The following is a 25,106-nucleotide window of genomic DNA, read 5'->3' on the forward strand; positions in this document are numbered from 1 at the left end:
TTTTAACAAGCCCTCTAAGGTGATTCTGATGCACTGTAAAGTTTGGAACTGCTAGTTACGGATAGAGTGCTGAGAGATGGGTCCATGGCTTCAGAGCAACATTGAGCAAGTTACTCTATGGCTCAGTTTTTTCATCTTGATGTAGCCCAGATAATTCCTGGTTTGAAGCCTTACACACACAGCTTTCTCAGCCTCACTTGTCAACTGACAATCTACCTGTCTTCCATGGGGTAGGGAAAGAATAAGACTCGAAACCCTCTCAACCTCTTTAGTGGGATGTTTTTACATCTTTTGAAAAAGACTACTCAACATACTGGTTAGGATCACATTACCAAATGCCTGGATTTCCTCCAAAACAGTAAGTGGAATAAATAAATATCAACATTCTGTCTTAATAGAAATCCCTTTATGGGCACGAAAACAAACAAAAACTAGGGTGTCTAATTTTATGGCACAATAAATTATGTGAGATATGTGGAATAACTGGGAATTTGTCAAGAGGAGCATACTTGTTTCCTGAAATTTTCGTGTATATTTTTACACGAAAAGTAAAAATAAATCTTATTTATTTCTTGGTTCTACAGAATTCCTCCAATCTATTTTCCTACCTACCATTCTAATCACTTACTTCCAGAGACTGGCTCACCCACTTTATTGACTTTTTTCCAGCTTAGATATATACAGTCTGGTAATAATAATAAGAATTTATTTTCATATAATGCAGGATTAAAAAGAGAACTTAACCTACAGAAATGAAAGCGTAAAGAGACCAGGCTACTGTAGTGAGAAACCTCACACATCACCAACCGTAGGGCATGCACAACCTAAAACTTGAGAAGTATCTTGTGATGCCATGATCTATAAAATTCCACATGACAACTTCAGTCTAAGACTCTCCTGAGTCAGTGATTTATAAAATGTGAATAGCTGATAACTGAATCTCAGCTTTGGTGAAAGAAAAAACTTCACGTTTATTTAAACATTATAAGCTTTAGCATGTATAATTGAATTAAAAATCAAATATTAAATAAAGAAGAAACATTTTCATGTTTTCCTCTCTTCTGTTTCATTTTAGATGGAGCTTGCGAAGGAAGAAAAATGTGAATTTTTGCCTTTCCTGTCCCCACGGAAGGTTATAGTAAAAGGCGGGAGAATTGTTGCTGTGCAGTTTGTTCGGACAGAGCAAGATGAAACTGGAAAATGGAATGAAGATGAAGATCAGGTAGTCCGTCTGAAAGCCGATGTGGTCATCAGTGCCTTTGGCTCAGTTCTGAGTGATCCTAAAGGTAGAGTGCTCGGGAGCTGAAATGTGTTAGGCAATTGTCTGTTATTTTACTGCCATAATGGTTTCCAGCTTTCAGGGAATTGTTTTTCACTTGAACATTCATTTCCTTCTTCTAGTATGGAATGCAAGAAATCTTGATTTATAAGACGTAGAAATGGTTAATGTTTATAGAGAATTATTTTTAAAGTAGTGGGAATTGAGAAGAACATTAATCTTTCTTTTAAGCTTATAATCAAAATACATGTTCTACTTTGTAATAATTTTTGCCTTGTTTCCTCTATAAGAATAGCTTTTTCTTCAATTAGACCTAGAGTAAGAAAATGTGACAGATAAGTTGTAAGAGCCAATCTTCAATGATTCAAGCAAATTAGGATCTAATGAATAGTCAAAAATAGAATTCATGTTGACTACTATCTTCATGCCAAATCATCACTAGAAACATCAAAATTATCAAATTAGGAAGTTTGAACTCCTGTCATTTCATTTAAATGGCATAAATGGACATGCTAAGAAAGAACAAAATGCTTAAAAAAAAGATAATGAGAAAAGGAAATGTTTTATATAGCATTCCAAATGAATAATAAGTCAATCAACTAAGACTATTTTGTGTTGTTTTCCCCACACACAGTGTTTTTGTGGGCCATTGTATATAAAGCCTTGGTACCTCCATGCCTTCATTTTGCAAATCTTTTACCTTTTACTACACGCTGTCAAAATGACAATTAACTATTTTATTAACTAAAAGGAAAATAAAAGAAAGACGTTTCTCTAGGTCAGAGATTCATTAAGAAAAACAGTAACTAAAGAAAAAAAAATCTAAACCTGACGAGTCCTATAACTTCCTACTATATCCATGCTAAAATTACATTTTGTGTCTGAAATAGAAAGAGATATATGCTTGCAAATGTGCATATTTCTGCAACAGATAAGTGAAAATTTTAACCACTCATCAAGATATTTTATCTGCAGGACATCAAACATCTTGGTATTTGGAAACATCCAGATGTTTAATGTCATCAAGATAAATGTTTTTGAATAGCTGGATGATGGCCTGAATTTGTCACTTTTCATCTAGACGTTTATGTGATATGTAGACATAGTCACAGTGTGGTTTGTTATTTGTTGATGAGTTCAGCAAGGAAAAAAAGAACAACGTATAAATTGCATTCTATTATCTAAAAAAATCATACTGTTCTTACTGCTCTGCATATGACCAAAAAATGAGTAAAAAGTTGAATCATATTTAACTTGCGATTCTGTTGATTATTTGCCTATCAAAAAATAATTTATTTTACCATCTAAATTTATGTTCCACAACTGACAACTCTAATATTAAGAAAAATATATCTTTTCCTAAGCAAACTTAAGTAGATGTGACTTAGAAGATCATAGGAAACAGCTTTCCAAAGCTTATGTTCCTGTGTGTGTGAAGAGTGAAAGATTTAACTTAGTATATAAAATACGAAGTAGAAGAAAAGAGAATTTGATTTATTTGTGCTTATTTGACGAAGTCATTTAAGAATTTATTTGTGTATTTTATTCCAAAATTTACTTGTGTTTGTTTCTTCCAGTGCTCTACATGTGTTACGCCTTATACATTAGAGAAATCAAGGAAAAATGGTTCTTCACTTTCCTTTCTTCCCCCCTCCTGCTGACTTGAAAAACAAACTGCTTGGGAAATTTTTCCTCAAATAGAATTACTTGCTTTACGAGGGCCCTTCAATATTGACATTAATAAGAGCTACTTTCAGGTTAGAGGGGAGCTGGAAGAGCTGGAATATTAAATAGCATTCATGCCTCTACTGCTTTCTAAATATATTCAATATTGTTTTTTGAATGGAAAGCATTTAAAAAATAGTAGAGAGAATCATTATTTGTTAGAAGTTGATCAAGAAGATCTTATCTAAATGGTATTTAAAATCTTAATCATTTCAAAGAAAACTTTCATGTGCACATGTATCAGGTATAGTGAAAATCAGTTTATAGGAAGCAAGTTGTCCATTTGGGTAAGAAAAGAAGATATTCATGTCTCTCTCTTCTACCCTGAATATTATCCCATCTTGATACCCGTGTGATGTGATTTATGTGTGGTACCTTTGTGATTATTACATATGTGGTATGATATATTTTAATATATTTACTTATAATCTCTTTACTTAAACATCAACCTGCTTTTCTACCCTTCTTGTTCCATCATTCCCAACCTCACTTTGCACAGGCTCCAGTGAACTTCATGCCAAACTCAGTGACATCTTTTCAGTCCATATTCTATTTTCTGCATTTGACAGTGTTAAATATTTCTTTCTGTTTGAAAAACTCTCTTCTGAGTCACTTAACCTTTCTGAGCCTCAGCTTTCTTCCTCTATAAAAAAACAATGATAATAATATATACTCTTCCTACCTCTCAGGACTGTTGTCAGAATTAAAATGAAATAATGGGAAAGTGCTTTGGAAATGAAACTGTAACACATTATTAATGTTTATGACACTCCATTTTCTTTCTTTTTTTAAAAAAAATTATGTACTTTATTTATTTATTTTTGGCTGTGTTGGGTCTTCGTTGCTGCAAGTGGGCTTTCTCTAGTCGCGGTGAGCCGGGGCTACTCTTCATTGAGGTGCTCGGGCTTCTCATTGTGGTGGCTTCTCTTGTTGAGGAGCACGGGCTCTAGGCGCATGGGCTTCAGTAATTGCAGCACACGGGCTCAGTGGTTGTGGCTCGTAGGCTTAGTTGCTCCGCGGCATTGGGATCTTCGCAGACCAGGGCTCGAACCCGTGTCCCCTGCATTGGCAGGTGGATTCTTAACCACTGTGCCACCAGGGAAGTCCAACACTCCATTTTCTTGCTTTTTCTTTTAATTATTCCTTTCCTACTGTCACTGACTGCTTTTCTTCCTCTAGCTTTCCAAAGTTCAGACTTTGCCCATTTCTCTTCTTAATATATTTATTCCTTCACTGAACTGATTCATTCATTCATTCATTTATTCATACATGCATTAATTCCTGTAAGAAATATTTAATGAACAACTTCTATGTGCCAAGTAATAGCTAGATTACAGTAGGCACTCTTGCACTTCTGTGTAAAATGACTCTGCAATCTCTTTCTCCACTCTCTGTGTCTCAGAAGACATTTCATCATATATTTATGCTCATGCATGTAACAATGATTTAGTGAGTTTCCAGTGAATGCCAGGTACCAAGTTGTATTCTGGAGAGTACAAAGATGAATGAGGCATTCCTTATACTTAAAAACCTCACAAACTGGTGTTGGAGGCAGACCTGCAAACAAATAGTTGTTTTATCAAGTTAAGAATACATTTAGAGAGATATGCCCAAAGTAAGGAAGGATCACCTCATCAGGTTTCCTTAAGGCAGATTTCTTCTCAAGTTCGCTATCATACCATAGTTCTCCTATCACTGAAGTCCAAAAATGGTATCCCAGATTCAGATATCTAATTCCAGTTTTACTTTTCATTAAATTCAACCATTTTACCCTACACAATAGGATGAAGCGCCTACTCCTTAGTACTTGAGAACTTCAGCAAATGATTTTATGTATACTACGTGCCTGACTTTACGTTCCACTGTTCCCTGTTGAACTGTTCCTGCCAGTATCTAATACAGGGTGAATTCCAAAGCGGTTAATTTAGAAAGTCCTTGGTGAATGCATTATGTAAATATATGCTGAAGAATTCAAGGAATGAAATAAACTTGACAGAGTACATATAAGGTACAGTGATAATTTATACTCAGCATTGTCTGATTACAATAATATTTTAAATGAAAATAGTAGTGAAATGAAATTGTAGTGTCTCAATTATATCAATAATAGGTATTTGTAAAGGTAAACTAAGTTGGGAATTTGCAGAAAATTAAATTTTTAATCTTATTTTTTTCTGATATACTGCATCACTTTTGCAAGTCCCTTAATTTGTGTGTTTCGCAAAGGAGAATATAAAATAACTTTATTTAGTATTAAGCACCCAATATATCTGTAATAAATATTTCTTGTCAGAAAAATAGTAAGTGCCTCAATAGCTTAAAGAAAAGTACGTCAAATTTATAAAACAAATTTGTATAATATCCTTGGATTACAGTTGCTAATTATTTCATTGTTCCTAAGGCTTGTAACAATTATAAGTAATCATCATTATTTTATTTAATTCTATTTTATTTCTCTTTTTTTTGGATTGTAGCAGTAAGTGGGAAATAAGAACAAAAGACTCTGTATTCCACATCCCTGTGCATGGAATATATGTGTGCTTATTATGAGCACAATTTAATTGAATCCTTCATTAACTACTGTCCAAATTCTAAAGGCAGTGTGGTGTCCAATTTCTAATTTGATTGGTATGATAAAGTCTTAGCCTTATTTAATATGTTTCCTATGAAAAACTGAGAGTGGTTCCACATTTTCAAAATTCTCATCCATTTTCTCTAAGTATGTAAGATTCCAAATCACCTCAAATTTAGATTTTAGTATTGAAGACTGATTTTAAAGGCTGTCAGTAAATTAAGCACAAGCTACCTTTAACTGGCATTTCTACTCCACAAATATTGCCCTTCACTGGAAATTATTAAACATTTATTTATTTATTTTAAAAGTGTGTATTTCGTAATATAGGAAGTCTCCTCTTCTATTAAACACCAACGTCAGTGTTTATGGAATTGAATTTTCCCTCTTTTTGTTTGTTTGGACAATGTCAAGTTTAAGAGACTTTTTCCTTATTTTATTCCCTTCTCTTTCTGCTTTGAACCAAACTGCCAGTTGTGAAAGCGTGCATATCTTCACTGTTGGTTTGGAATTGATAAGGAGAATGCGTTACCATTTTCACTGACCTCACAGTTTCATTTTTCCAATGGAGGTGATAACAGTCGCCTTGTCCTCACATTCCTAGGAGATCTAGTTGACATAGTTTTATGTGTCTTTGACTATGCTTTCAGACAACTGAAGGAAGGCACTTTAGCCTATGCCATGACCTCTGTGCCTCTTTCATACACTACACCACGTCATCCTCTCATTCTTTTGAAATGTCCACTTTGAAAAGAGCTATTTTCATCTTCCAGATGTTTTCATCTTCCAGAACCTATTACAATTTATCTTCCAATTAGATTGTAAACCTCAAAAAGGCATAGACTGTGCCTTTATAGTAAGTTGTAGTCCCAATAGTGGCCAACATATTATTGTACCCATAATAGATGCACAATATATATTTGTGCATTTGGCTTGACTTGATTCATGTTAAGATATTAATTTTATTACACCTAGTTGTTATTTTTTCCTGTTGTGGGGTCAGTTTGGTTTACTTTTCTTAGAAAGCATAAATGTCAGACAAGTAGTTCTGTTTTTCTATTGCTATTGATTTTTTTCCCTGTTTTGGCGTAAATTGTTGCACTCTTTATAATCCAATAAATATGACACTAATTAGAGTCCATCTGGTAGAGCAGCTTAGAGCAGGGGCTCTGGAGTCAGGCTACCCAGCTGGAAATCTGGCTCCCTTAGTCTCTTCATACTCCGTGGTCTTGTGGTCTTGATCTTTTAAGAGGGAAGATTATAGCATCTACCTTCTAGAGTTATTTTAAGAATAAAAAAATTAATAATATATGTAAAGCACTTAGGTATATGTCAAGCACATAGTGAGCAAGCATCTCGCACATTTTAGATATTATGCTTGTGTAACAAAGTCATATTTTAATAATTAAATTGAGTTATATTACACCCTTATGACGTTATGAATGTTGTCTAGGAGTAAAAGCATTTGAAAATTAGGACTTCATTTGGGGCCCCGCAGGCTTCGTCCACATGTCTTTATAAAATAACTGAAGCAGATGCTCTTACAATGTATGATTTTTTAAATGAGAAAATGTTTCCTATATTTGGTTACTTTTACTTACAGAAAAAAGATTACACAGCTTGTAACTGTATCACATGTTTTAAAAATGTTTTATTATCAATTCTGATGATTTTCATACCACTGAGAGGAATTTTCTTTCAACTAATTTTTAGTAGTTAGAAAACTCCATTTTGGGTTTTCATAAATCAAGTACATAAGGAGCAGAGGATATGTTTAATATCTTTGTTTTTTTCCTCTTCAACATGGTAAAACTGGGCCAGATTTTTGGTTTGTTTGCTCACTTTTATCTTAAAGTGGAAAGAGAAGCACTTCAGAGGATACTAAGTTTGAGCTCTTAAGCATTTGAAAATTAGGGTATGAGCTAACTAAGATTAAAAACCTTTGTTTTTGGCAGGAAAGATAGGATGAATGGTGTGTAAAGCTGACTCAGGATAACGCTGCGCAGCACTGCTCAGGAGAGCAAATCACAAGGTGACTGAACTCTCTGGGCGTAGCAGGGAGTGCCTGGCTTTTCTTCTAGGAAAGGAGTTTATACACTTCACCCAGCGCCTACGTTTTCTTCCTGCTCATCTCACTAGAGACAAGGAAACACGAAGCCCAGTTCTTTCTGAAGATTTTAGGAAACCCTCAGAAAGCAACTTCCTTCATAGCATTAGTTGCAATTAGTTCCATAAGGGAGTGAGGTTTTTTGGGGAGGGGGGGGGGCGGGGAGGGGGATGGTGGTGGAGAGGCTTTAAAACTGCTTACCAGTTCCCTCAGAAAATTATTTCAAAACCTCATGGGGTAAATAAAAGGTTCTGCCAGTACTAGCTTCAAGTGTAGTTTGATTCACTTGCCTCCTACCCTGAGAAAAGATGCAGGCCATGGGTTAGTTTGCCTTGTTCTGGCCTAAGCCAGAGCTAGAAATTGCGAGGTAGGCAAGAAATGGTGTGCATGAGACTGTGACAGTGCAGATATTCAGGAATTTTTCAAGTGGGCCCATTTTTTCCTCAATTATTTTAGGTGTTGGGAAAAACCTAGAAAAGGTGTTTTAAACTGAGCACTGGATGAGTCAAGTGCCCAATAATAATAGTTACCTGTGCTTGAAAAGACATGGCATCAGTATGTTTGATTTGTTTTTTTCCTTATTAAAATGTTACTTATATGCTACTTCTCTAATGGAAGTGGGAACACTGAGGCATTTTAATAACCCCTTTTTTTTTTTAACCAATATGTTTCATTTTTCAAACAATAAAGTATGTCCTTCAGAAACCACTCATGGCACTTAGAGATTCAGCAAACTTTTCTTTGAACAATTGTCCACTCTTTGTGGCCCTCAGCTTTCATCATTCCTCTTCTGCCTTACCAAAAATAAAGAGGAAGGGGAAAGAATGGAGTACCAAGTTGAAAATGTGTCATAATTGGTCAGATTATCCCTGTTGCATGCATTTTTATAAACAGAAATGTTTACAATATAGTTTCAAAGAACAGGTTAAGGAATACTGTACTTTACTGATAGATCGGAGAACTTTTTAACTAATGGCACAAGTGTTAGAGGAAGGGCCTCACTAGTGATTAATACAACTAAGAATGGATGAGAAAGAACTGAAAAATAAAGTTGTCAGTCCAGTGTAACTTATGGATATGTTACAATACAGTAACTTGCGTTGAAGTTTTCCTTACATACATTTCCAAACGTGCTGGAAGGGATTTAAGAGATAATGTATTCTAGACTCCTAATTTCACAGATTTATTTGTTTAGCTAATGACTTTTTTTTTTTTAAACATCTTTATTGAAGTATAATTGCTTTACAATGGTGTGTTAGTTTCTGCTTTATAACAAAGTGAATCAGTTATACATATACATATGTTCCCATATCTCTTCCCTCTTGCATCTCCCTCCCTCCCACCCTCCCTATCCCACCCCTCTAGGTGGTCACAAATCACCCAGCTGATCTCCCTGTGCTATGCGGCTGCTTCCCACTAGCTATCTATTTTACATTTGGTAGTGTATATATGTCCATGGGGAGGGGGAGGGGTGAGATGTGACAGCATGAGAGAGTGGTATAGATAATGACTTTTGCTGGCCTGCTATTCCAGGCCCTGGGCTGTATTCTGGGGATAACGTGTGGAAAAGGTGAATGCAAACTTTGCCTCCAGGAATGCAGTTTAATCAATTGTGCTGGGAGAAGTTTAGAGTCCTAGGGAAGCGCAAAACATAGTCTGAAGGTTCAGAGAAACTTCCTAGAGGAAGTGGGTTGTAAATTGAAGGCTGAGTGATGTGTAGGAGTTTCCAGGTGGAATGGGGGTGGAAGGGAGGGAGCCACGGGGAGATTATGCAACTTGCTCAACACCATACTGTTAGATTAAGTAGTCATTTTACAGTCATTTTTAAAAGCTATATTAAAAAAAACAGCATGTCTTTAGAAAGTTGTCATCAGCCTACTTATTTCATGCATGTTCTCATCTTTATAAATGAAGGTCTGAATTTTTCATTTTTATTTCTAAAATTGAACTTTTAATTTTATGATTTTTACTATTCATTCTCTCATTATTTTTCATGCAATGAACATTTTATAATATCCAAATATCTTATAGGCCCTGTCCAGGCACTAAGAATACAAGCATGAGTAAAAGAGAGTCTTTGCCTTCCAGGGACTCAAGGGCTAATGAGAGAAACAGGCTTGTAAATACATAAATTGTAGCATAATGTGCTAATTTGAGATGATATTTGGACTGGGTTTTAGGGCTTGAGTAGGAGTTTCTCTGTTAGAGGGAATATTCATACACAAAGTACAAGCTGATGAATGGCCTCAGGTGACCAGACAATAGTGAGAAAGTCTGTTTAGCTGGAGCAGATGCTGTATGATAAGATAAGGTGGGAAGTGGGTAGGGGTAAGATGGCAGGAAATTTGGCTACAAATTTATGTGGAGTTAAGAGACTTATATGCTAAGCCAGGGGTTTTGAATTTTATCCTATAGACACCCAGGTGACAAATGAGGGGGTTTAAATATGGGAGAGATTTTTTTTTTTTTTTTTAAAGAAATCTCCATTTTAATTTTTCTTTCTTTCTTTCTTTCTTTATGGCTGTGTTGGGTCTTCGTTTCTGTGCGAGGGCTTTCTCTAGTTGTGGCAAGTGGGGGCCACTCTTCATCGCGGTGCGTGGGCCTCTCACTGTCGCGGCCTCTCTTGTTGCGGAGCACAGGCTCCAGACGCGCAGGCTCAGTAGTTGTGGCTCACGGGCCCAGCCGCTCCGTGGCATGTGGGATCCTCCCAGACCAGGGCTCGAACCCGTGTCCCCTGCATTGGCAGGCAGATTCTCAACCACTGCGCCACCAGGGAAGCCCCTGGGAGAGATTTTTATGTTAATGAGGTAATTCTGGTAGGTGATGGATCTTCCTTATCTCTGCTTGGGTTTGCAGCATTTGTAATATTCTTCAAATAGTTGGGAGTTAGAAACCATGAAGTCACCTTTGAGGTGGTTCATATCAGAAGACAAGTGTGTTTCCTAGTATTGGATGCCTGAAATACGCAAAGTTACTCACCAGTCACAGGTTAAGATCCAACAATTGCAGGTGCCCTGTTGGGAAGCTGCAGCAGTAAGATTTTCAGTGTTCAGGGAGGGAGACAACCTGTGCTCAACTGGGCAGCTGCCAAGCTATAGGCTTGACAAGGGTGTGTCATGCATGCCTAATTTCTTCTTCCAGATCCACTAATTATAACTACTGAATTCAGCTTTTCTAAGAGAGGTGAGTAAGATACAGAGAGACACCGCGAGTGTTATACCAATAATTGTTTCCCCACATGGAAGGAAGCATCAGGAGTGTGGAATAAGCATGTTGCTCCAAGGTGGCCTGGGATTAAGACAGAATAGTATCGATGAAACCAGTTAAAAGACTGTTTTCGTCAGTTTGCGTGGCTACTAATTAAGGCCCAGATTAAGTTAAAGGCCATAGAACTGCAGAAGAACATTCAGAATCCAGACATATTTTTTACGTAGACAGTCAGGGTTTGGTCATCTGGTAAAGGGGTGGAATATGGAGTATCTAGCATGGGAATCTGATCAGATGTTCATGATGCCTACAGAACTCACAAATGCAGCAGACAGAACAGATCTGAGGGAAATGGTGATGTGTGTCGTTTGGATTTGCTAATCCATTCAACAACTGGAAATAGGACGAGAACTAAGAACATTCTGATTGAAAAGAGACATTAGGAATCATTATCTATCATTTGTCTGTCTTTTCACTGTCATAACCTAGTGCCCAGAACCGTGGTTATTCATTGATTGAATTAATGAATAAAAGCTGTTATAACTTGTACTTTAGATAACAACTTCTTAAAAGTATGATGAAAGAGGACATGTGGTATTTGGAAATCCAGAAGGATCTCACCTACCATATTATGAAGAGGAAAAAAATCAGCTTTTGTTATTGCTGCTTTTTAGGTGGTAAATATCTTTGGAGGACATGGCATCAAGACAGTTTTAATCCATGGTTCTGTACCTTCCCCCTTTCACTAATGCATTTTGTTCCTGATGCTACCGTTTCATTTCATAATGCCTGAGTAATAAAAGATTGGTATATCCTTTGTATCGTTGGCCCAGTGATGAGAATGAATCCTTTTTTAGCCTTCCCTGTACATTGTCTGGCTTTTAACTGTATTTTAGGCAAGAAGCGTTCTCAGGAAACCAATAGTAAAACTGTACATATTTTCTTAAAAATTGTCCTAATTGTCAGATTTTTTTTCTGGCTGAAAGATTTATTGTCTTTCTATTATAGAATACACTGTGCAGAGTGAGGATAAAGTGGTAGGATTTAAAGCAAGTACTGGCATTTCTGCAGAGTAACCATCCAAAATAATGGAATCTTTGCACAGTTTTTCTTTGGAATTATTTTAAACGGGTGAAGGTGATGAGGAGGGAGGTCAAACTGATAACAGTGTTGAAAGTGATTTGGACTCAACATCACATCACTTACAACTGCCTTAGACATCCATTTGAAGCACAACATGATATTTCTGTAATTATTTTACTTCCCTCTAATAACTGCATAGGAATAGGTTTGTTTCCCCAGTGAATAGCTCTGTTCAGAGCCTTCCCTTATCTTTGTTTTCCAGGTTTCACTAGTGGTTGATATCATATGCATTCTTACAGGGAGACAGTGGATAAATCAGTACTTTTCCATCAAATCAAAGATTACATACAAGAAGTAGAGCAGTGGCATGTAACAAGTTTTGCTGGGGAAAGAAGGTAGAAAATGGACAAAATAACAATTGTTTCAGAGAACAGAAATTTTAAAACATAGGAAAATGTTATTCAACATAGAGTGAGTATAATACATGTCCAGAGCTTTGTTTACCATAGCCTATTATATTTGTCTTTTAAATACTAGTTAGCTTATGGTATACTTAAGGTTTATTCTGAAACCTAATATTCTTGTGAAGTGTTAAACTACAATAAGCTGCTGCTGTGAGATGTAAAATCAAGATGTAAAATATAGTGAAATTATAAATTTAGTAATGATGTATATTGTATACTAATGTTCTTAGTAATATGTATTTGGTATTACAGATTATTTTTGTTAATTACTTTGCATTTGTATTCTTGGCTCAAATCACAAGATAAAAATGACAATATACCTATTTAAAATAGTCTTTGGTTAAATTAGATATTGACCTACATACATGTAAGTTGTAATTTCATCAGTTGGAAAATTACATTGAATCATATTTAATAGATAGCCCCCCAGTATGGAAGCTACCCAATTCAAATGTAATATGCACATGTAATTTATTAGGTGTCTCGAATGTGCTGGCATTGCTGGAGGTGAAAGCCAGCACTTACTTGAACATAAATTCAGAGGTCTCGCCTAAGCTTTATATGTTCTAATGCTATCCAGTGCCAACCTTTTTTCCATGCTAGCCATTCTTATAATATTTTGTAATTATGAAGCTTTTTAAATGTTTTCAAAGGACTTTCATTTACACAGCCATTTTTTCCATACAAGTGCACGAAAGAGTGTCAAGCATATTATGTTCAGTGAACATCCAATGATTTTCCAAGACCTCTGAAAAGCGTATTGACAATTCACTTTGTTTAACATGGCCCAATGTTTTCCCTGTATTTGCACACTGCTGCCAAATGAGCTACTACATCACCAGTATCATTGCATTACTCTCATAGTTTAGAATCTAAAATTATTCTCCCCTGATGGTGGGATTGAAACCAAATGCTTCAGTTTAATTTTAACACCCTTCTAATCCGCCCTCCTACATACTTGTGGGACCTTATTTCCCATTCTTTCATTCTATATTTATTGAGTTTACAAGATTCTGGGTTAGTTTCTCCTGGGTTCACACACACAAAAAAAATACATTGTCCCTGTCTACAGGAGCTTGCAGTCTAATAGAGAGGGAAAAATGCAAAATGCCATTAGATAGACTCAAGGAGAAATAGATAAACTGCTAGCATAACACACAGGGTGGAGAGATGACTTCCAGTTGTAAACATCAAAGAAGTTTTTATGGAGGCAGTGGCACTGGTAATAGAGATGAGGACTGGGCAGGAATTAAGAGACTAGAGACGGGAAAGCACATTTCATCACAGTGAACAGGCTAGATACCTACAAGGGGTAATTCCTTTGGCTAGATCACAATGCACACAACAAGAAATAGTAAAGGTGGAGAAATGTATCATTGCTAATTCACAAAATGTTTTAGTGTTAGGCTAAAGTATCTGAATTTTATTCTAAAGTTGGTGGGTACCGGAAATCTAAAGGGCCATGTCAATAAAATATGTTCCCCTCACGCACAGAGGGAAACATATAATTAATTTTGTGTCTCCTTTTTGGCTCCTGCTCTTCTCCTATTTCAAGCTATACAGCTTATATACTCTAAATTATGTTAACAGTAGGACTGCAGGGTAACTTATTCATATTTTAACCCTAAGTACCCAGCACAATCTCAAGGGTTCACTGAATGAATGGATAAATGGATGAATGAAGAGATGGATAAATGTTGGGATGAATAGAATGAAATGATTGCTTTATTCTAAATACTCCTACAGAAAATTCACAGTTAAGAGAAAAGCATATGAAAGCAATGTTTATGTAAAGTATCACATGAAGGCCAGCAAGTCCTCCTTCTGTTGAGGGAATGGTCAGATGCTTGATACTTTCACTTGCATTGAAAATAGTAGCTTTCTCACTGGTCACCCTGCATTTACTCTTGCTTCCTTATAATCCTACCAGAATCAGCTTTATAAACAGGAATTACATCATTTCATTCCCCTGTTCCAAACCCTCTAGTGGTTTCCTACTTTATTTAGAATAAAATTCTTCCCACAGCTTATGAAGCCCTCCTTGATCAGCCCTCTGCCTATCTCTAGGCCCCCTCTCCTCTTCTCTTGCTTGCTTTCTTCCACTCACATAAAGCCTCCCTTCTACTCTTCAAGTACATCAACTTCAGCTCATTCTAACTCCTCTGTAACTCCTCTGTAACTCCTCCTCTTCAGCTCATTCTAACTCCTCTACTCTTCAAGTACATCAACTTCAGCTCCTCTAACTCCTCCCTCCTTGATCAGCCCTCTGCCTATCTCTAGGCCCCCTCTCCTCTTCTCTTGCTTGCTTTCTTCCACTCACATAAAGCCTCCCTTCTACTCTTCAAGTACATCAACTTCAGCTCATTCTAACTCCTCTGTAACAGTTCCCTCTGCCTGGAATGATCTGCCTCAAGGTCTTCACATGCTGGCTCATTCTTATCCTTTGTTTTAGCTCAGATGTCGTCTCATCAAAGAGCCCTCTGTGCCTCTCCATCCCCACCATGATCTTCCATTTCTCAGCCCCCTCACCTCATAACACTCTCATTGATATATCTCTCTTCATAGCCATTTTCACTATCATATAGTTCACTTACTTGTTTACCTTTTATTTTTTATCTTCTGCCAACTGAAATGTACATCCCACAAGGACAGTTCCCTTATCTATGGTTTACTACAGTGCCTACAGCTGGATTTAGTACACAGCAGACAATATTTGCTAATTGAATGAACGAATGCAAGCTAGTACCGTATTTTTTTCCTATGCAATCATTATTAAAGTCCCAGAAGAACATCCTGTATGCACTGCCTTGCTGTCTGTGCCAGATCCTTTCTCCTTAACCCCTTTTATTCTGCCTTTTGCCTTCATCATTTACCTGCACATGTCATCTTTTTACTGCTCATTGAACTCCAAATCCCCAAATCTGGTTACCTACCTTACATTTCTCCTGTATCTGACATTTCTTGAAATGATCACTTCTTGGCTGTATGGCTCAGAAACATCTTGATTCTCATGAAACTCTGATGATTCCTCTTCTGGCTTTAGTTCAGGTTGTGATTGCTGCCACTTTAAAAAATAAATGGTTCATTCTATTTTAACCCAGGTTTGTGTTCTTTTTCTAGAATTTCATCCATCATGTGACTGTATCTAATTCCAAGGTGTAGGGCCCTCTAGTAAGGTCTAGGTGTTTATCTCCAAATGCCTCTGAAGGTATTCCCAGTTGGTACAGCTGTGGCGGATTTGTAGTTAGGTTCAAATCCTGAGAATGTGATCTGTGTAACTTATCTCAGTCTCAGTTTCCTCAGCTATAAAATTAAAATAATACCTATTCTGTGAAGATCCAGAGAGATAACATATACATTGCCTCATCCCAAACCAACCACATGTTCCTGGGGCACTCGATAAATGTTTGTCATTATTATCATCATGAATTCTATTGAATATAGCCTTTGTCAATACCAAAGATAGTTCTTGACTGCATGGTAATACAACCAGTACTCTATATAAAGAAGCTGTATTTTTGAATCGTGCATTTACTTATGTGCTAAAATTGTTTAAAATAAATTCTACTGTATGTTTTAAGTTTGCACTGAAGTATGCCTACAGCCGATTGACAAGGAAAAAAAAAGTCATAAGATGGATATCAAAAAGTAACATTAATGAGCTGCTAAAGCTAAAATTACAGGAACTTATGAAATTGGTTAAACATAAAAACCATTAAACTGTTTACTGAAGCTTCACAGATATACTGCAGCTAATGAGCATTTCTGCTATTTAAATAAGCCCAAATTGAACACACATTACATGGATACATAATTAGTCATGGCAGTCAAACACACATAGACTTACTTTTAAAGCTCTATTTAGGAAATCTTTTCCATTTGATTTATTTTGTTAATTAAAATATTTTTCAGTATTCACTTATATTTTAATAATATTGTTTTCACAAGTAGTGTAATTTACTTCTGGCTTTCTATTTGTTTTTATTTATGCTTTAAATGCAGCAAATGAGGATTTTATATTAAACATTTTTTAACCCCTTTCTGTAATTATTTATATCACTTGATGGTATCATCCAGCATTTTAAAAAGTTCTTTCACTGAGAAGTATACATAAAATATTTCAGTAGCCTTTCCACTTTTTTCACTGTCTCCTAATTATCAAGAGGTATTAGGCACCCAAATGTGCATAGAATTATGATGATTATGGTCCAAATCAGATTAAAGGATGATCTATTCCTTCAAGGAGTTTGTAGTCTTAAGTAGATGGTATCATTGAATATAAATAAGCAAATCAAAGTGCAGCATTTGGGAATCCAACTGAGAATTTGAAAACAATCCCCATATATTTTCCTCAAGGACACTGACCTCCTTGAGGAGATCTCTTCCAGAGAAAATGAAATCAAATCTTCAAGGAGTTTAGTGTTTTAAATAGACGGAATTATTGCAGAGAAATAAGCAAATCAAGGTGAAGTGCTTAGACAATTTTAATTCTGAATTGATTAGTTGGTCAGTTTAGGAAATGAGAATGAGACTCCCTATAGAATACAAGTAAAACAAAAGGAGTTGCTACAGGCTATTATTGACATCCATCTTTTGTATTTAACTTGGGGAGCCTAAGCTTGTCTTGGGCATGGAGGGAAAGAAAATTAAATCTGTACTTTTACACTGCCTGAATTCTACAAGCATATCCAAACTGAGCATTATTTAACCATAGCAGTAGGAAAGTCAAATAGTTAAATCAATCAAAAGAAATTAGCGAAGTGCCTATTCTTCTCTAATCAGTGTGTTTGTCACTGTAGAGACTTTCTTTAGAAGCTTTGGGAAGCTTTTGGAAAATACTTGGGTTTCTTCTCTACAATGAACTGATTCTCTAATTGTGGAAATAAGACCTACAAGAAAGATAATTGCTGCCCCTCCAACCCCAATCTGCTTCATTTAAATTATTCCCATGGTTCCCAAGAGTGAAACTTTAAGAGACTGTTTCTGGCCTATTCCTGGCTTTTTCTTTCCCTCACACCAAGGGTCAGTGGCAAGGAGAGCTTTGGCGTGAGAAATAACTGGATTCATATACTGGCTTTACCACCTCTTGGCTGTATTTAGCATGCTAATACCTACCTTAAAGAGTTGTGCTGTGGTCTAAATGAGACTACTGTATGGAAATAGTCAGCATCATGTCTGCCTCACACAAGGGATCAATGAATGCTGATTGCTTTCCTTAACATTCTTCATTAGGTGAGGAAGATATAAATGAGATGTAAGAAGTAACTAGGAGAGAATTTCCTTTGGTTGAATTGTTAGAACATGGTAACTGACTGCATGCTGAGATAAGTAGAGAGAAAAGATTCAAAGATTATGCCAAGATTAAGATCTATTTCTAGGTTTTTTTGAGAAGGAAGAATAGGAAAAAGCAGCAGTGAAGGTTAAAGAGTGATCATGGAGGCAAATGGAAAAGCGGAAAGTGTGGTGTCATTGAAGCCAAGATAAGGGACTTTTATGAGGAGGAAGTGGTCATCTGTTGAATGCTACTGAGAAATCAAGGAAGACAGTGCCATGCGTAGGGTGAGACAGTTGAGGCACCGACCTGCCCTTGCACGATCTTGAGCCTAAGGACCTTCTTAAATCTTGTTCTCTGGGTGTCTCACCCCACCCCACCCTAGTTCCTGAAGTGAGGTGATGACGGGAAGGGTCACTGCCTGTGGCAATCTGGATCATCTTAGTGATAAGAGTTTCAGTGAAGCTTTGGTGGTCACAATGAGTAGGAGACGTGAAAAAGCAAGCTTACTAATAATTGTGAAATGTGAAAATCCCAGAGGAAGCTTGTGAACTGGGTTTTAGATGTGACCATTTAGAAGGGACAGTAAAGCATCCACATTGGAATCTCTAACAGGCAACTAGAAGTGTCAGAATAAAAAAGCAGAAGGTAGTGTTTGAGATCATTTCCAGAGAGATGAAGTTAAAAGCACAAGACAACTATATTTTCTGACACAGAAAAGTGTAGTAGACAATATTTGAGAGCTGGGAAGAGGATGATGACACGATGAGGAGGAGCCAGATAGAGCCTAAGGACAGTTTAAAAAGAAGGAGAGTCCGGATAGAGTAGCATTCCGCAAATCAGAGAAGGAGATCAAAATTACCGTGATTTGGATATTGGATGCTATAGAAAGGCAAAAAGGAGGAGAACTGAAGTCACGGAATTTGGTGACCATAGAGACCATATTTTCATAAGAGGGATACACTGGAAGGAATAATTGGGTGGTAAAAAATGTACGTAGTGTAAATTACTCCAGAAATTAGATAAAAGAAGATGTAAGAATGGCAGTGAGATGAGAGAACCAGGTTAAGACCAGTTTTTCAACATAGAAGATGAGAGAGGAGAATATGAGAAAGACAATAGTCTAAAAAGAATCAGAGGTACTTGAGGTTCTGTAGGAGCAGGAAGGTACAGTATCAAGGTTGACTTTTGAGGGGTTTACAGAAAGAAAATGATGAATTGTCATTGTCCGCTCCATTGTGTTTGGGAATGGACAGCATATTGATTCGAATACTCAGAGGCAGAAGGGAGGTGTGAGAACAAAGCTCGTGCCAACCGGACTTGATATTCTTAGTTGAAGGCATTCTGTGGTTCTGTCCCCTCCTTACCCCAGGTTATTCTGTTTAAACACAGCTCTGATATCCTGGCCCCGTAATTAGAATTTATTTGCTCTTGCTGAGATTTTGCTTTCAGCTCTGATTTACTGAGATTATTGCCTCAGCTCGCCTTTTTGTTTCATTGTGCTTTGGTCCTCTTGGCTAATACGTTATGTAAAATTAAACAACAAGCACATTGATGAATTCATCTGTTTTCAAGATATCATTTTATTATAAATGTTGAAATTTTTTATTCCCCCCATTGTTTTATAGCATCTCAAACTCTCCAAAGAATACTAATAATCCTTCTTCATTATGATTTCTGTTGTATTGTTTTATTGTTTATGGAGAATTCATTTATATTTATGTACTAAAATATAACATTCTTGACATCTTTTTATAAATACTGAGAAATATACTTGTCATATGCTTGTGGGTTTCTCTTCTACATATATGACAGCACAGCTACATCAGTTTAATTGACCTTGGCAATCTGCATCTGCCAGTGATGTGTCCCTGAGGGACGGTTTCTGCAATTTTAAGCTGTGGCTTATTGAAGAACTTGTGTGTCACAATACAATTAAGTCTATATGAAAAAATCATCTCATGCATAACATTAAGTTGACTAAAAGTTCCTATTTCAAAACCATTTCTTGTTTTAAAGCTACCTCAGAGTGTCTTTGTTTTTTAAGTAAGCTCATTCGAACATAGTAGTGATTAAAGCAGAAAATTAACATAAATCTTGAATGTTTGGTATGAATTAAGGATGTTTTCATTCCTTTTAAAGACTGCATAAAATTCCAGGCACCATAACATTTAACACATTTCTATCCCATTTGCAGAATAATATAGACTGTGAATAAGCACGTTTTGCGATTCTTTTTCAAGTTCTTTTTCTGTTCATCTATGGAACTACCAGGACATATGCTGCAGTCTCCAACAAGATGCAATCTCATGGAAATCTGTGGGGAAACTGTGTATGATCATAACAGAAAATCCCTCTTCCCCCACCCCCATTATTTTATAAACAAGAAAGAAAATAATACAATCCTTCTATTAATATTCATTTAACACTTCATAGGATATGGCAAGCAGTTATTTGGTTTGCAAATGTAAATATACATTTTTCATCCACTTATGCTTTCATTCCTTCCAAGCTAGATAAAGGCAAAACAGAAGATATCCTTCTGAGACTTATTTTTATTGTATTCCAAGTTAAACGTATCAGCAGAGATGTCAGAGAGCTGTGAGGAGTCCATAGGAGGATAGTTACAATGACGAGGAGGATGAAAGTCCCTCTAATAAGAAGCAGCTAAATAAATGAACTCCTTCCTGCCAAATTATGAATAAAAGCATATAGATTTTTTTCACTGAATCCTTAATTTGAGTTCTAAGTTAAATACTTTGGAGCTTTAAAAATATGATTAAGTAATAGAAATAACTACATTTCAAAAGAGTCATCGAAATCGTGAAAAGTGTTATTAGGATCCACAATCAGAGTCAACAAAGTTTCAAAAAATTAATTAATCCCCTCTCTCTGTCTCTCATGTTTAAATATTGAGTCCACTGTGCCTACAGGGAAACGATCCTAATCATTTGATGTTCAAGTTGTAATGAATAGTCATTCTTGTGTTAGCTGCTTAGTGCCACTGATTGAAAACATTTCTGACCGACTAAGGCATCACTTATATTCTTATAAGCTGTCCATGTTCTATTTTTTCAATTTTTTCTATTTTTTCTATGATCCTTTATCGTTTGGACAAAGAAAAAGTTAAAATATTAGATATTAAAATGCAAACAAATGATCTCTGTTTTGATTGATGTAAGCTTTGCTATACTATTTAATAACATCATAACCAATTGCTTGATCTCTCATTTTTTCTATTTATTTCTTAAATGAAACTATGAACATGTTAAACTTGAAGCCCTCTAAAAAGAGTAGGGGGAAAATTAAATAGGTGATTTTCAAAAGGGGGCTGAGATAATTTTTGCTGTGAGAGAAAAGTTCTGTTTTGGAATACAGTGTCATAGTTATTTGATTATTTGTGAGGTTAGTTGGATGTTACAAATGATAGAAAAATTAAAAGTTTATATTCAGGTCTGACTTAAAGTTATAATTGAGTTAAATATTGAGGAAAGAAAGCACATTTTAAAAAGTAAACATGAGTATGTATGAATGTTCAGAGACATAAAGTAATACAAAGTGTATCCAATGGAAAGACCCATGAGTAGAATAGTGCTTTTGAATTCACAAATAAATATTCCTAGGTTGGCTTATAGTGTTGGTGCTAAATATTTTAAGAAATGCAAGAATTACTTATTCAACTTCTAGTAACATCTCCTATTTATTGACTGAGTTAGTGATAGAGCTCTAATATTAAAGTGAATCATACCATATGCATTTGTAAATCATAAAAAAGTTATAAAGCACGTTACTCATGAACTTCAACTTAATTCAGCAAGCATTTATTCAGCACCTACTATTTAAGGTGCACTGTACTGAAGAGTAGATTCAAGTTTTGCGAGACCTGAAGCCTATATAACTTGAAGACTTTCTATAAAAAAGAAAAAAATTACAAATTCAAATTTAGGCCTTGAAAGAGGCCCATGCAAGTGAGGGACCCTGAAGCTTAAGCTTCAATAACTTCACAGTATATATGTCTTTGACTCTAATAGCTGCTGTGGGAAATCAAAGATAACTAAGGCATAATCCCTGCATTGCTCAAGCTTAGAGTGAAATCTGTGCTAATCTTCAAGGATATTCTTGTAAAAAAATGAGGAAAATGTATAAAAGAGCTTTGATCTAGTGAAATAATTTTGAATTCCTTCTCATTTAAAAACCATCTTTATTTCAGATCTCTATGTAGGACAAGGTTGTATCAAAGTCTTGGACAAATAAGGTCATTTCTTATATAGGAGAATTATTTTTTACCCCTTGCATGTGAGTGTGTGTGTGTGTGTATGTTTCTATACCATTCAATGATGGTGTGTTACAGTTACCATTATTATAATAGGTTGAATTGACGAGCCATGCTCACTATTGACGTTTTGCAACTCAGGTAACTGTCAACAGATGGTAGTGATGATCTGTTATGCAACGGGGAACAAATGCTAAAGGTCTCTTTTCATGTGACCTTTAAAGACAATAGAAAAATCTTCTTAGAATGCCATTCTGTATTGAAAATAATTACATGAATATTTAATTTTACTCTCAATGAAGGGTGAAATTGCATCAGAGGTACAAACAATAGAAGATTTTTAAATAAAAACCTGAGCATGATGGCATTAATCCATCTACTCATCCATCCATCCATCCATCCATCCATCCATTGAATTGAGTGTCTCTTATGTTTTAAGTGCTGTACGAGGCTTGGTGGCATAGTGGTAAGCAGCATAGCATGGACACATTCTTGTTCTCATGGAACCTACAGTCTTGTGCAGAAAACACAGTCAACAGTAGTCCCTTAATAGTTTTCTAGAATTCTAATATTCTTCAAGTATTCTTCTAATATTCTACAAATATGCACCTGGGTTTATTTTTATGTTTTTTTTCTATTATTGCTCAGAAAAAAATAATTTTAGAATAACATGGTTTACATTTGGCTATTTTATTTTAAACTTAAATTATTCATCTATTCAACAACTAATTTTTGTATTCTAAGAACTTCCAATATTTTCTCCTTTTGTTTATATTGTTATATTTTCTTTTCAATTGGAGTAAAAAATAGCTCCCTTAGTCTATCTTGAGAAGCTGTGCTTAAAATTCATGATATGAATACCTGGAAAGAACATTTCATCTTAAACACTGGCTCAGTTTGCTCCATCATATATGGTACTGTCTACCTTTCTTCATTTCTTCTCTAGATCAACCCCTTAATCTAACTTAGTTTCTTTTATCTCTTTCAAATATCCAGATCGTGTGACGAGTGAATTTCCTTTAGGTAATTTTTCTTAAAGGGACTCAACCTCTTCCTTTTCCTGACATGTTTAGATTCATTGGAACACAGCATATTTAGCAGATAATTTAAATCTCTTTTACAGAGCAATTTCCACATGGAACTAATGTTAATGGTTGTATTTGTAGATTTTTACAAAATAGAACAGAAATTGCTGGCTAAATGTAACTGTATTCTGGGTCCATTAAATCGCTTAACATTAAGTGTAAGTAATTTGATGGAAACGTAGAAGATATTGTCTTGTTTTGTTCATAAAACTTGCTGTGAAAGGAAGAGATTGGCAGTTGATTCAAATTCACAATATAACTTACATCTATGTTACACAGGAATAAATTTGGGATCATATGAGTAATAACAAATTTGTGAAAATAATGGTCATGGACAAAGTTTTAGAAAATGCATTTTATAACCATTAGAATATTTAAAGGACTGTAGTCTGCCAAACTTCTTACACATAAATACCAGATCTGAAACATTGCCCAAATCTGTGGTCTTTAACACCTACATGTGAGTTTTATTTTGAATTGGTTAAGTCAGTACACTTTGAATGTGTTGTTAACTAAGACATTTCATTAACTTTCCATTTTTATGGTTCATTAAAAACAGTTGCTTGAATCCCTAGAACAATAATTACGTCATAATTTTTCTTAATTTTCAAATTATTATGTGATGCACAGATTAGTCATTGCCTGTTGTCTTTCACTTTTTTCCAGTAAAAGAAGCCTTGAGCCCTATAAAATTTAACAGATGGGATCTCCCAGAAGTAGATCCAGAAACTATGCAAACCAGTGAACCATGGGTGTTTGCAGGTGGTGATGTTGTTGGTATGGCTAACACTACAGTGGAATCCGTGAATGACGGAAAGCAAGCCTCTTGGTACATTCACAAATATATACAGGTAGGTGTTTGCCATCAATTTCAGTTAATTTTTTTCCAATGGATAAGTACTTCTTTGTTTTTGCTACTCATTCATATGAGCATTTCTATAAGGTATATAGTAACTATATGTGCAATAGGTCAGATACATATTTGCTTGGATACAATTTTTTAAACGTGGACTGGATAGCAGACCTGTTTAGGTGATTGAAAATTCATTTGTGCATTTCTACCAGTGGAATACTATGAAGTTATTCATCCTGTATTCAAAACATTTATCAATGCTTAAAGACATAGCTAATACATTTATCAAATCTGGATGATATGCAGTATGATATAGAATCTATATTCCTAATAATCTTGCACAGTCCAGAAAATTATGTTGTCTGTCCACATGGATCAGTGAGTTCCTATTCAATTCCTAAATTATATGCACCTAATTGAAAAAAAAACAAATATTTTATAAATTTCAATTGTAATTATTTTTTCACTATTTACTGTTATGATACAAATGCAGAATGTAAAAATGATAAAATACAAAGTTAAACATACTCTGGTACAGTAATTTTGTGCTCTTGGGGAAAAAAGCCATATCTACTAGATTTCAGTTGTCTTACTTTTTGACAAAATGCTCTGTTCTTTTCTTGCTCTATAATTTAACTAAATGTAGACACAGTGACCTCATTTACATAAAATGTTTCTGGAAAAGTTTGCTCTTGTAAATAAAATCCTTATTTTCCTTTCCTATTCAAGAAAGGCTCTAAATTCACGATATAATTCCTGCCTCCCTTCTTTGGGTTTCTTTGGTTGCTCACATACTAGCAAAATTCACTTTGTCTTTAATGTTTCCTTGAATATTTTTCTTCCTCTTTGTCACCACCATTTAGTCTATTCTGGTTGTTCTCTACTCTTTCTGTAATTCATCCATGACTACTTACTTACTAGGTAGGGCCTGGACTTGGTACTGATTACATCATATTTTTTATGTTGTTAGTTAACCAACCTACTCCCACCTCACCTCGGCATCTCTGAGTAGTGGGGCTTGAGATGTTGGGATCTGGGCCAGAGTGTGGTGTGGTGTCCCATAGAGGTAAAGCTCTAAGAATGGGTGTAAATCACAGCCTATTGGTTGTGCATAGAGACAAAGGAAGCAGTGTTTTGGGGAGATGATAAATCTAAAATTAAGAATTCTGTCCAAATCATTCATAAA

General features: G+C 35.6%; 1 protein-coding gene across 4 annotated transcripts in view; it reads left to right on the top strand.

The window, feature by feature from the left end:
- The window catches only part of DPYD (dihydropyrimidine dehydrogenase), an 815,942-nt gene that overhangs the window by 363,491 nt on the left and 427,345 nt on the right, over positions 1-25,106 (top strand). For all 4 annotated transcript variants that reach the window (XR_014242114.1, XM_082383233.1, XM_082383234.1 and 1 more), the window contains exons 11-12: positions 1,076-1,286; positions 23,734-23,918. Coding sequence is in view for 3 of the 4 variants with exons in the window: in XM_082383233.1 (XP_082239359.1) it covers positions 1,076-1,286; positions 23,734-23,918 (396 nt within the window). In the remaining variant the exon portion in view is untranslated. The remainder of the gene's footprint in view (positions 1-1,075; positions 1,287-23,733; positions 23,919-25,106) is intronic.

Source organism: Balaenoptera borealis (genome assembly GCF_965194805.1).
Source record: "Balaenoptera borealis genome assembly, chromosome: 1".
NCBI classification, from domain to species: domain Eukaryota; kingdom Metazoa; phylum Chordata; class Mammalia; order Artiodactyla; family Balaenopteridae; genus Balaenoptera; species Balaenoptera borealis.